Below are 13,675 nucleotides of genomic sequence, written 5' to 3'. Positions count from 1 at the left end.
GCGTGCATTACGTCATTCCTTTCAAATTCTCCCCAAAAAAATTCTGGTGCCGGACCGGCACTGCAACTTTCAAGTGACAATTTAGCGCTGTTAGAGGTACTTGTAATGAATATGTCAGGGCACATTGTACACATCATTAAAAATGTGTAACATATTTATGGTGGAAAATAAGTATTTTTAAAATTGAAAAACTCCTTAATGCACCTTTAATGATACTTCTCAACCATGGGGGATCTCTGCTGTGGGGCGTGTGGAGAACCACCCAGAGCATTCAATGAATAGGGTGCACGATGGGAGTCGGGAGGGCACCGGCTGTACAGGCAAGTTCACTATATGTTGTCCTATGGTATCCAGTGCCCACAAGGGGAGGGAAAAACAACGAACTGTACTGCAGAATAGAGCACGATGTGTGTTGGTGGCCACAATTACATGGACGTTTTTAATTTGGAATTACTTCATTGCAAATTAAATAAATCCAAATTAAATTTTTATAGCTTGGTGTTTACTTGGGAAAGACAAATCCGCTTTCATGCTGGAGGCTGAAGTGTTCTGACTGGACAAGGGATGAAAGTACTGGAAGTAAACAGATCCAAAGACTTTTTCTCTTTCTTAATTAACTTTGATGCTACAGCTTTTAAAAATTCTGCACTGTTGCAATCCATCTGCAATGCTTCAATCCATCCAGTCTTTTCATGATATCTTTCTTCTGAGGCCCCTGTTAAATAAATTGTCTTCTAAAGAGTCAAATGCTTGCCGCGGGCCGTCATCTCGGAATATTGCATTGTGGTGAGAGACTGAGATTGAGCAGAATAAAGTCATAAATAATTTACATATTAGACATATTAAAATCGCTCTTGAATGAGAATAAACCAGCAAGTTAATTCTAAATAAAGATTGCTGGTGCTTTTATGGTCATTCTACAACGTAATTAACTTCTTTTTTCCCCAGAATTAATGCTCATAGAACTCTCCCGTGCAACATCTCCAGCAGCAGCCTCTGTTTCCTCTGTCTCACCTCGTCTGCTGGCGACTCTCTCCGAGGACACGACTGTATCCAGGGCAGCAGGGTGGCACAGCGCGGGGTTCCTCGGCTCGGCCTGACCCCGAAATGTGAGCTCGGAACCGGACTTATCGGCGTAGAGGTGCCGCGTCTCGTCCTGCCATCACTCCTCGTGCCCACCAGGTATACAGCCACGGAGTAGCCCGGGTCGCTCAATGTAAAGTACGTGCTGTACTTCGTAAACCACATTATGTGGGAGGCGGGGGGTCCTGGATGTGGGGTTTGGTGTTCCATTGCCTTCCGGGGGTGTCTCCCACAGGACATGACGGTTGGATGACGTGGGAATGTGAGTGTGTTTGGGGTAGGGTTGACTTTGTGTGTGTGTGTGTGTGTGTGTGTGTGTGTGTGTGTGTGTGTGTGTGTGTGTGTGTGTGTGTGTGTGTGTGTGTGTGTGTGTGCATGCGTGTGTGTGTGTCAGTGTGAGTGAGTGGGTGTAAGTGTTGGGTTGGGGTGGGGGGGAGTGAGGTGGGAGAGGACAGGGTGGGAGGGGTGGGTCGGGGGGTGGACGGGGGGGCTGATGCCCTGGATCTCGGGGGACGTGGCCGGAGCGCTGGGGGGTGTACTGGCTTGGGGTGGGTAGCCGCCCGTGTGGGCCGGTTCTCCCGGGAAGGTCATGGCCCTCTGCCTGTGTGGGGGGGGTCGGCTCCTGGGCTCTTGGGCCTTGGGCTCTCGGCTCTGCCCGCCCCAGGCGTCCGGCGCCCGGGATGGATCGGCTCCTGCCGGTCGTGGCTCCGCGGGGCCCGGGCCCCGGGACCGCCGGGGTCCCCGGCCGGGGCTTTCCTCTGCCCCGTTTCTGAACCGGAGCGTGGGCGTCTGCCTGGGGGGGTGGCTTGGATCCGGGCTCTGGGATGGAGCGTGGGCGTCTGCCTGGGGGGGCGGCTTGGATCCGGGCTCTGGGATGACCGCCGGCTGTCTGGGCTCTGAGGGCCTCTCTGGCCTGCTTCTGGCCTTCTCAGGGGTCAGAGGTCATATATGCATGATCACTATCACCATCACTATTCCCATCATATTTGCATGATCACGCTGATCTTTAATCACTCTTCACATACTCGGTTACCTTGTCTTCTTGTGGTGGTGAGACTAATGGTGATCTGTAGTACTAGTTACTAGTCTGTTCACTACTATGGTTCGTCTGGGGGGAAAAAAAGAAAAAAGAATTATATATATGTATGGTTGTGTCAGTTTTTGTGTTGGTTGTTGGCTCTGTTTTGGTGTTGTCTAGATTTTGGTTTGGGATTGTTCTTGGCTGCGTGTGGTGCATCGACAACACTGTTTTGCATTTGTTGTGAATTTGTACATAGGTTGTAACCCCCCCCCCCCCCCCCCCCCCCCCCCCCCCCGTTCTTCCTCTCATTATCTTTCTCTCTTTCTTTCTCTCGCTTTCCGTTCCGGTCCTGTCCGGACGCCAGCTTTAAATAAAGGCAGCAGCAGGAGGAGATTCAGTCTCGTCCTGCTGCTAACATTACAATCTCTTCGGACAGTAAAAGGCTACAATCATACAATATTGCACACCTCAGCTGCTGAACAGGACAAGGGAAAAAAAAAAAAGTAAACCACATTATTGCAGACTTGCAGTACATTCAATCATATTGTCTGTGCACGTGCACATCACATATACAGAGAGAGAGAGCGAGAGAGAGAGAGAGAGAGAGAGAGAGAGAGAGTTGCAGAGTGGTCGTTAACATACTTTTTTTAAATCTGTGTTTGGGTGAAAGCAGCAGTTCATTTCGAGTCAAAGGACTCAAGTCCAGTTGAAGTCTCGAGTCTTTGGTGATCAAGTCCAAGTCAAGTTTCAAATCTTTTAAAAAATGTTCAAGTAGAGTAGAAAGTCATCAAATTCGTGATTCGAGTCAGACTCGAGTCCAAGTCATGTGACTGGAGTTCACACCTCTGCCATCTGCCCACACTTATCTAGTCAAAGTGACATCCCCATGTCAGTGCTGCTGAGGTCAATCAGGGAGTCCATGTCCTGCTCACTCTTGGCATACAGCTTGATGTCGTCCATGTAGAAGAGGTGGCTGACGATTGCTCCACTGCGGAATCGGTACCTGTATCCACTCTTGGTGATGATCTGGCTAAGGGGGGTTCAGGCGTTGGCAGAACATCATGGGGGACAGAACGTATGGTGTATGGGTGATGTTACTGACTGGATCAGCGATTTTAATTGTTCCATATCTTCCATACATCTCATTTTTTTATACACTGTTATGTTAAGACATTGTTGAAGAAGTGCAGTCCACGTTTACATACCACGTTTCATTACAGGTAAAGAATTTTGCCATGTTGAATGGGTCAAGCCAAAGTTTTGTATTCTTTTTTGTTGCAGTTTGCACATTAAATAAATCTGATACTGTTTATGATGAAACAGAATGATTTATTGGTTGTGTTTATTAAAATTTACATGAGAAGAGGACCTAGGAAAAATAATCATAAATTGAATCGCAATCACAGTATTGAAGAAAAAAAATCATAATTAGATTATTTTCCAAAATCATTCAACTCTAGTCAGGAGGCTAACTTCTTTCCGTGTTGCCTTGATCTTTGCCTCAAGCCTTTTTTTCCATGGAGGCTCTGACTTCTGGCTACTCATGCTGTTCATCTTGTAGGCAAGCATCTCCAGGATTACTGATTCCATGGTGTAGATCAGTTGGTTGGTATCAGTGATGTTCTGGTTTATTGACTCCTTAAATAGGTTGAAGAAATGGGGTTAAGTTTTTTGTTTTTTTTTTTTGGTTAAAAATGTTTAAAACATAGATTGTCCGGTAAATCAAGAGCTTTGCCTTTCGGCTCAGCTCCTTCTTCATCATGACAGACTGATACAATGACCGCATTACTGCAGACGCTGCACCGATCCGCCTGTCAATCTCACCTCCATCCGTCCCCCACTCATGAACAAAACCCTAAGATACTTAAACTCCTCCACTTGGGCCAGAGTCTCTCCACGGACCTGGAGCTATAGCCAAGTCTCTTATGTGGATAAAAGCCACTACAGATGCCATGATAGAAACCATTCTGGCAGTTGAGGTACAGATAATATACTATATGATGTTTGTAACCACATAAAAGATATTCGTCATGACTGCATGTCTGCTCATTGGATCAAAACATCCCATGAAATCATTTGTGAACTTTCTGATAACATTTGTATCCAAGATGGCTTCACCCCATATCTTTATATATTTAGTGTAAAGAAAAAAGAACCTGCAGACTTTTCATTTTCAGTTTCCAAAAAAATAAAAAATCGTTCCTCCTCCACAGGGAGACATCGGGCCTCCTGATGACGAAGGAGTTTCTGGACCCAAAGGAGAAAATGTAAGCTTAATTTTTTACTCCGAGGCAGCTGACAACTTTAGATCAATAACCTGATATCCTGGGTAATAACAGTTTACGATCAGGCTGTGGTTGTTGTTTTTGTTGTGAGGGTTTCGGAGGGTTGTGACAATGTGGCTGGAACACAGGGAAGGATGCTGGCCTGGGGCAAGTAGCGGCCTGTGGGGGGCCGGTTCTCCTGGGTATCAGAATTATCTTTATTGTCATTGCAACAAGTTACCGAAGTTACAAGTTACAACGAAATTACAAGGGTTTTAAAGACGCCCAGGCAGCCAGTAACAGCGCTCCGTCTTGAAAAAGAAACAGAGGTGAAGGAACTCAGGCAGAAATTGGGGGAGGGAGGGGAGGGGTGGTGGTAAAAAAAAAGATACATCAATTAAGATCGCGGTTCCAAAAGGGAGCTGTGATAACAAGTGAGAAACCAAAAAAAAGCCAGCCTGCAAAAAACATAGCAAAAACACATGAGACAAATTGCTATCAGACTTACGGATCAGTGGTTGCTGCTTTCACTGGCGCTACACGCCATCACCACAAGTCGTCAGCAGAAGAGAGGGGGGAGGAGACGTTGAGAGTAAGGGAGGGGGGTGTGTGCGAGTGTGTGCTCTATCAGTTCGTCAGTCCATGTATGTGTGTGTGGTTGGCCCGTCCTTTCTGCGCTCCAGCTGGTGACCTCCATTGTCATGGGGATGTCCTCCAAGGAAGCAGTCCACAGAGGGGAGGGTGATTTCAGGGGATCGGTTGTGGGAGATAGGGAGCGACCTCGTGTCTTTATCCTCTTCTGGGAGATTGTTTGAATTCCAAGGGGCGCCAGATTCAGTCCGAAGGTTTCTTGGTATCTTGTTTGGGTCGGAAGGAGCCGTTGTGACCTTCCCGTTTATCGCTGGTTCTCAACCGTCTCAGACAGCAGCTGAGTTTAACCCTCTCGAGATGAAATCCATCTTGCGTCTCAGTTCGTCCAAAATCCCAGCAACATTGTCCATCTTTCGAAAGAGTTCGCAAAGTCAGTCAGCCTCAGCTTTTGCCCGTTGATTTGAAAAGACCGTCCACCCTTGGACGTCTTTTGTGGTGGCGGTCTTCTTAGTCTTCCAGAGGATGAGACCACAGCCCAGGCCAATCAGCAGCAGACCGATCATCATAAATCCGAAAATTTAAACATCTTCTGCATCCTCTACAGACAGGGGAGCTAGACATAGGACGGATCTCCATTGACCACGGGACTCCATCACATACCCAGCATGCCGAGTTCCATCAGGGCAGACAGGTTCCCCTGCTTCTGCACTTCTTTGAGAGAAAATTGTATCAATTGCGTTGAGAGACCAGCTGATCAATTCCATGGTTGAGATGTTTGATTCTTCGAAGAAAATAAGGTCAAGTGGTTGCTCTAGTCCAGGGGTGGGGAATCCTGGTCCTGGATGGCCGCAGACCTGCATGTTTTCCATGTCTCCCTGCTTCAACACAGCTGATTGCAATGAGGCTCGTTATCAGGCTTTCTGCTGGACTTGGCCATGAATCTTGATTAGATTCAGGTGTGTTGAAGCAGGGAGACATGGAAAACATGCAGGTCTGCGGCCCTCCAGGACCAGGATTCCCCACCCCTGCTCTAGTCAAAAAAGACGAGACAGAGTGCTGTGAGCAGAGACAATAAGGAAGGAGAGAAAAGAAGCAGGAGCGATAGGAAAAGCGTCCGCCTCCTCCAAGAGCCAGCGCAGAAAGCAGAAAGTATGGTCATAGCCCTCTGCCTGAGTCGGTGGGAGCAGCTCTTGGGCTCTTGGGTACTCTGCTTTGCCTGCTCTGGGGTTCTGGTGCCCAGCGGGGTCTTGGTCCCCTGGGGCCTGGGTCTCGTGGCCACTGGGGGTCCCGGCCTGGAGTCTTCCTCTGCCCCCTTCTGTACCAGTGTGTGAACGTCTGCCTGGGTGGTTGCTGGGATCTGACTCTGGGATGGCAGCCAGTTGCCTGAGCCTGAGGGTAGGTCTCTACGTGTTTCACCCAGCAGGGGTGAATAAATGTTTGAGTGGTGAGATGGTCTGTGGTCACGAATTGGGACTGGGGAAAATATGGGAAGCGAATCTCTGGACATTTGCATCCGGTGCAGTGATATTATATAAGGGGGAGCAGCATACGCACTAGGGAGAGAGGAGTGACGTCACACTCAAACCTGCATTCACCTGCCGGAAGAGCAAATCCGTGGAGGGGTTGCCAGTGGGATCTGTGCCAAATGGAACTTTGTTGCCCTTCTGGAAACGCTGGATTATAATATGCTGATATTTGTCATGAATTAAAATTATATACCGAAATTTGACATTTATATATAACGTTAGACGTGCCCATGACGTCTATAAAAGTCACACAGTCCACGGTTCAAATTTTTAACTGCATATTGATGCCCAAATGGGGTCATAATTAGACGCCCAAAAAGAGAACATAATTTGCACATCACTTATTAGTCCAGAATTTATCTTTGACCGACAGACGCAATATAGACATGGTCTGCACAGCCATAAGACATCTAATATTTAGTGGGCCATGACATGCATCTTTTATTTGTTTACAAGCATCCATCCATGCTCTTCCACGGAACGGTATCGTACTTTTGAAGGAGTCATACTACAAGAATGCATTGTAAAAGCGAGGAAAAGCAAGCACAGGCAGATTGCGGGTTAGGATGGCATTTATTCACACAAGTTCTTGAAGGCTGGTGTTTCACTCCACCAGTAGTCCAAAAAGAAGAAGACCTTCCCAGAGTTCCAAGCAGAGCAGCGATCAAGAGGGAGGTTTCCAGAAGGTGACAAGCAGAGTGGGGGCGGTCAAGGCGGATCACGGAAGCAGGCTGGAGAACTGGTTGAGGCAGGCTTTGAGCTGAGCTCCCGTGTAGTTTCTCCAGGTGGATGCAGGCTGACTGCAGCAGGCAGCACAGGGACAGCTTCAGACTGGAAACAGGGAGAGAGGAATCAGAAGCAAGCAAACACAGCAAGCAGGCACTGGACGAGTTCCAGGGACAGCGACTAACTGTGGAGAACACACAGTCCGTCCGGCGTCGAGTGACATCACCAGCCAGGTTAAATAGGGAGGAGAACAGGTGTAGGTGAGCAGGCCACTCTGCCACAGGTGAAGCTCATCAGCTGATTGAACTGAACCAGCTGCTTCAGCTCACACAAACCGAGACACGCCCACCTGAGGAAAACAGAAAGGGAGGGGGAGAGTAGGAGAGACAGGGCAATACTGCCCCTATGTGGCGGCTGAGGTGGAGGACATGACAGACGCACTGCGTTATGAGAACAGGAGGTTCAAAATACTTCAATTGGTCCTTTGCACACACATAACCAAACCGGCGACTTTGAGTTCTCACTTCAGCTGGAGGATGAAATGTCAGTAGGCAGCCGGACTTTCTTCGGCAGCTTGATGACGTCATCCTGCCGAACTTTGTTCTTGTTCTTGTGAAGTATGTAGAGGCCTTAAGAACTGGCTTTCTGTCCCCTCACCCCAACCGGCAGAAAGCCACCACCTCTGAGCCTGGTTCTGCAAAGGTTTCTTAATGTTAAAAGTGACTTTTTCCTTGCTTTCCTTTGCTTGACATTCCAGCTGAACGACAGCTGGAAGGTGAAGTGAAGCTGCTGGATTTCCTGAATGAAATCAAGCTGTGACATCCTCTCTCTTCTCTCCCACACTGAGTCACTGTCTCCTCCTCTTTCACAGATCTCACAGCTGAGGGATCACTGACGTCTCTGAGCTGCAGGGGGCAGCAGCTCACCAGCAGAACCAGGGCAGACCAGCGTTCACAGGAGCGGGAAACCAGAGGAGGGTTGGGCTTCAAACCTGATGAGCAGTAAGAGAAACTCTTCAAACACTGGCTGTTGATGAGAGGAGAAAATGGCTCAGGGAGGAGCTCAGCTGGATCCACTAAAGTTCTCTTGTTCCATCTGTCTGGATCCCCTGAAGGATCCGGTGACGGTTCCCTGTGGACACAGCTACTGCAGCAACTGTATTAAAAGACACTGGGATGAAGAGCAAAACAAGGGAATCTACAGCTGTCCTCTGTGTGGGGACAAGTCCAGGAGGAGGCCTGACCTGAAGAAAAGTGTTGTGTTAGCAGAGTTAGTGGAGGATCTGAAGAAGACTGGACTCCAAGCTGCTGCAGCTGATCTCTGCTCTGCTGGACCTGAAGATGTGGCCTGTGATGTTTGCTCTGGGAGGAAGCGGAAAGCCGTCAAGTCCTGTCTGGTCTGTGTGGCCTCTTACTGTGAGGAACACCTCCAAGGTCACTACGAAGCAGCTCCATTGAAGAAACACCAGCTGGTGAAGCCCTCCAAGAAACTCCAGGAGACGGTTTGCTCTCTTCATGATGAGGTGAAGAAGATTTTCTGTCGCACTGATCAGCAGTGTATCTGTTACCTCTGCACCATGGAGCAACACAGAGGCCATGAAACAGTCCCAGCTGCAGCAGAAAGGAGGCAGAAGCAGAAGGAGCTGGAGGGGAGTCGACTAAACATCCAGTTGAGAATCCAGGAGCGAGAGAAAGACATGAAGCTGCTTCAGCATCAGATGGAGGCCATCAGTGTTTCTGCTGATGAAGCAGTGGAGCACAGCGAGGAGAGCTTCACCCAGATGATCCGTCTCCTCCAGAAAAGAAGCCTTGAGGTGAAGGAGCAGCTCAGATCCCAGCAGCAAACTGCAGTGGGTGGACTCAAAGAGCTTGAGGAGAAGCTGCAGCAGGAGATCGCTGAGCTGAAGAGGAAAGACGTCCAGCTGGAGCAGCTGGCACACACAGAGGACCACACCCAGTTTCTCCACAGCTACACCTCAGTGTCAGCACTCAGTGAGCCCACACACTCCTCCAGCATCCAGACTGCTCCTCTCAGATACTTTGAGGATGTGGCAGCAGCTGTGTCAGAGAGCAGAGACAAACTACAGGACATCCTGGGAGAGACTGAAGAGGAGCTACAACTGCTTGAAGTACTTCAACTGCTACAATTACATCCAGAGAGCAGAGCAGACTTCTTAGAATATTCACAGCAGATCACACTGGATTCAAACTCTGCATACAGAATGCTGAAATTATCTGATGGAGACCGAAAAGTAACCTATACAAATGCAGTTCAGCCTCATTCTGATCATCCAGACAGATTCACTGGATGTTTTCAGGTTCTGAGCAGAGAGAGTCTGACTGGACGTAGTTACTGGGAGGTGGAGAGGAGAGGAGGAGGAGTTTATGTTGCAGTCACATACAAGAACATCAGCAGAGCGGGAAGCTACAATGAATGTGTTTTTGGACATAATTACAAATCTTGGGCTTTGTATTGTGACTCAAAGAGTTTTAATTTTTGGCACAGCAACATCAGAACTCCCCTCTCAGGTCCTCAGTCCTCCAGAGTGGGAGTGTACTTGGATCATAGAGCAGGTATTCTGTCTTTCTACAGTGTCTCTAAAACCATGGCTCTCCTCCACAGAGTCCAGACCACCTTCACTCAGCCGCTACATGCTGGAGTTTGGCTTTATGGTGGTGGAACCTCAGTAGAGTTGTTGAAACCTGAGTAGAGGACTCCATCAGATCTCCTTGTGTGGTTTTCTAAAGGAGCCTCCACATTTTCTGAGCTGAGACGTTGATGAGATTTCTTACAGGAAGAAGACTGAAACCAACAGATGGTCGGCCGTCTTCTCAGAGACTTTCTACATGGACAAAAGGATGTGAGACGAGTGCGGAGAGACAGAAAGGAGCTGAGCTAGTGGAGAAAAACATGACCGCTGCAGCCATCAGTCCCCTCACTGATTCCTCAACTGATGCTTTTCTAATAGTTGGACTCATTTTTCAAGCTTCTCATACTGGATTTTCTTCTTCATGGACCACAGAAAGCTGCAGCTTTTCACACTTTTGGGGGATTTGAAGTGGAAATTCTGAGCTTTCACATGTTTTGGATTGATCAGTCTTTCTTTTTTCATGATTCTTTTCTGACATTTGATCCTTAAGATTTGTGGATTTTCCTGAACAGTCAACTGATTATTTTGGTCTTTTGGATCTTCATCTGTCACCAAGTCGCAGGAAGTTTGATTCTTTTTGCTGGAAATGACTCCAGTCAACAACAACAGTCGACAATTTACACACACAGCTTTTAAGAACATTTATTTATACATTTCAAGTAACAGGAACTTCCCATAATCAAGGAAACTGTACTGACAACACGCACACACACACAGGTTTCTTTTAAAGACATTAAACCTGTCCTAAAGTGAAATGCTGCTTTACTGACTGTGCGATTTGTTTCTTTTTAAAATGTTGTTTGTGTGACACCAAATGAAAGTTATAGCTACTAGACATAATTACAGTTCTACGAGTGTGTGCGTGCCCACCTATGGGCTTCACTATTGGTACCTTCCATTGGCGCCAGCCAGACACTGAGACAGATCAAAAAAGTTGGCGTGCCAATCATGCCCGGGTGCTGGCACACGCCCCGCCCCGCTCCAAGAGGATATAATCCAAGCGGCCCGTAAAGCTCCCTTCTTTGGATCAACCCAGGAGAAAAACGGAAGCAGTCCAGCTGGCCTTGCAGGTCGGTGGGCATGCACACACTTGTCAAACTGTAGTTACGTCGAGTAACTATAATTCCTACTTCGTGTTGTGCTTAGCCCACCTACGGGCTTCGCTATTGGTAACCTACCAAGGCGGAGGCTGTAGGGATAAATGTACCTCCAGCTGGACCTTCTGATGAGATTGGCACAGAAGAGGAAGCAGGCAGGCCGTAAGCCCAGTACCACCACACCAAAACCTCCAAGACACTGACGTCAAGCATCCTTGCACCGAGCCGCATGACGGCACAAGTGTCCATTAAAAACCATGACACACCATCAACGGAGCACGCACACAATGGTCAGGACCCCTACAGTCACATCGGCAGGGAGGCAGGACCCACACTGTGACCTGAATTCCGCCCAGCCCTGACTGGACACAGCAGCCACAGCCGCGGATCATCCACCGACAAACCTGGCGAGGTGCCAAGTGCCCTGATCCGGATCACTTTCAATTGAAAATCCGAAGTGATAACCTTGGGATGAAAGGCCAGGTTAGGCCAGAGATGAACCAGTCCACCATCCTGGCTGAAGGACATACAGGAGGAGTGGACCGACAGGGCACAGAGATCCCCGACCCTTTTGGCAGAAGGCAGAGCCAAAAGGAGGGCAGCCTTGAAGGAGAGAAAACGGAAGTCCACCTGCTCCAAAGGTTCGAAGGGGGGCCCAGCCAGGGCATCCAACACGGTGTGGAGGTCCCACGGGGGAACTACATGTCTAGGGGGAGGCCTCAACCTACATGCACCTTGCAGAAACAGCTTCACCAGCGGTTGGCTGTGTGCCGAGAAGCGTCTGAAGCCTTCGTGGCCTGTCGTGATGGCTGATGCAAACACCGCGAGGGTGAAAGCAGAGCGACCGCTATCCAGCAAACCCTGCAGAAACTCTAGAACCCCACCGACGGTGCAGGAGCTGGGGTCCAAACCCTTCGCTGAGCACCGCGATGTGAAGAGGCGCCACCGAGACCTGTAGGCCTTGACAGTAGAGGGGGCCCTGGCACTCTGGATAATGTTGTATAATTATATTCATGTTATGTAATTATATTCATGTCTGTTTATCTAGTATTCATTATATTATGTTATTTAGTATTATTCATATTATGCGTGTCTCTGTTAGAAATAGTGTGCTTGTGTAAATAGGTGTGGAAAAAACAAGGTATTCTTTTTATGTTTTCCTGCCTGCCATTTTTCATTTTTACGGCAGCCTCCTGGCAACTGGACTGTCTGTTTTTTCTAAAGGCAAAAAAAAGCTACATGTAACTTCGCCTCTCTGTTTCTCTCTTACACACATGGGGCCCACTCGCCAAGCAATGTGTATGTATGTATTGTTGGAGAATGCTAGGTGCTCGTGAGAGCTGGATGGAGTGTTCATGTATACAGTCACAGCCACTGAGTGTTTGTATGGTGTGTTGAGGATTGGAGGGTCCTGATAAGGACTGAGAAGGGGTCACAGACAGGCACCTTTGTAGGGGAGGGAGTCAGGGAACTGACAGGTTCATAGCTGTGCTCCTAGATGTGCACAGTCACCATGGAGTGTTATATAGCATGTGCATAGGTTTGGCAAGTATCATGTGGTCACACAGAAGATACGGTGGGCGGGGGGCGGGGCGGAACGAGGAGGATGTAGGGCGCGTTACACACGAGCTCCGCTGGAATGTGGCTTTTTTAACACTTTTTTTTATTACACTTTTGTACCTTTTGCCGGTGTGAAGCCCCAACGTTGCAACCTGTACTTTTCAACTCTTTTTTTCGGTCGATGATGGCAAACCGAGGCAAAGGTGAAACTACTAAAGCAGGCCGCAGCAAGCCTCGGCTGTCACCTGAGCCGCAATCCCCCAAACAGCCGGACGCCGACGCCGATTCCAACGCCACTCTGTTGCGCAATATGAAGGAGATGATGGATGAACTGCGCACGGATATGCTCAGTAAGTTTGAATCCACCATCTCAGTTGCAGTTAAAAGGGAGATCGTGGCCGCTCTGGAGCCTTTTGAGAACAGACTTTCTTCATATGGTGAATCCATCGCGGACCTCGAGCGCTCGGCTAATGCTCACAGCACGGAGCTAACCCAGCTCTGTGCTGATGTTAGTAAGTTATCCGCCACTGTTGACTCTTTGGAAAAGAAATGCGAGGACCTGGAAGGTCGTTCATGTTGGAATAATGTTCGCCTGGTGGGCCTGCCTGAGGGAACAGAGGGTCCTCGTCCCACCGAATTCACGGCCCAGCTCCTACAAGACATGCTCGGACTAGACAACAAGCCAAATCAAAGAAAACAAAAGAAAACATCAACATAGTTCGAAAAAAGGAGTAGGAGGAAGTAAAGACTTTTTTATAAAGATTCCTACCCCTTTTTAAGTTTTAAAGTCATACTTCAAAGAACATCCTGTAATATAATGACATAATATGACCAAATATAATATGCATAAACCGTGCAGATATCCCTATAAATACACAAAATATGCCCCCACATACCACAGAGTCATCCCCATAATATATACTATACAATAACATAACTACAGTATAACAACAATATATCACTTTACACCACATGCATAACACAAAACACAATTTTTTTTTTTTTTTTTTTTTCCCCAATCATCCACAGTTACTGGCTTCCTCTTCCATATACTTATTATGAAATATTTCTTTGTACCTTTTTTTAAACAAATTTATGTTGCTACTTTGTTTTGTTTCTGTCTCCAAATTGTTCCACAGAGCCACCCCACAGCTTGA

At 47.9% G+C, this 13,675-nt stretch overlaps 1 protein-coding gene across 5 annotated transcripts in view; it reads left to right on the top strand.

Moving 5' to 3' along the window:
• The window catches only part of LOC115408986 (tripartite motif-containing protein 16-like), a 50,603-nt gene extending 38,071 nt beyond the window's left edge, over nt 1-12,532 (top strand). For 2 of the 5 annotated variants that reach the window (XM_030119937.1, XM_030119938.1), the window contains 3 exons: nt 949-1,182; nt 4,318-4,371; nt 8,083-12,532. In XM_030119937.1, coding sequence (XP_029975797.1) covers nt 8,257-9,921 — 1,665 coding nt within the window. In that variant the 5' untranslated portion in view covers nt 949-1,182; nt 4,318-4,371; nt 8,083-8,256 and the 3' untranslated portion in view covers nt 9,922-12,532. The remainder of the gene's footprint in view (nt 1-948; nt 1,183-4,317; nt 4,372-8,082) is intronic. The other 3 variants (XM_030119941.1, XM_030119936.1, XM_030119940.1) reach the window with 2 other exon arrangements.
• The last annotated feature ends 1,143 nt before the right edge of the window (nt 12,533-13,675 follow it).

Source organism: Salarias fasciatus, chromosome 22 (assembly GCF_902148845.1).
Source record: "Salarias fasciatus chromosome 22, fSalaFa1.1, whole genome shotgun sequence".
Taxonomy (NCBI): domain Eukaryota; kingdom Metazoa; phylum Chordata; class Actinopteri; order Blenniiformes; family Blenniidae; genus Salarias; species Salarias fasciatus.
Note: the sequence above shows the minus strand (reverse complement) of the source record. Positions and strands in the feature narration are given on the sequence as shown.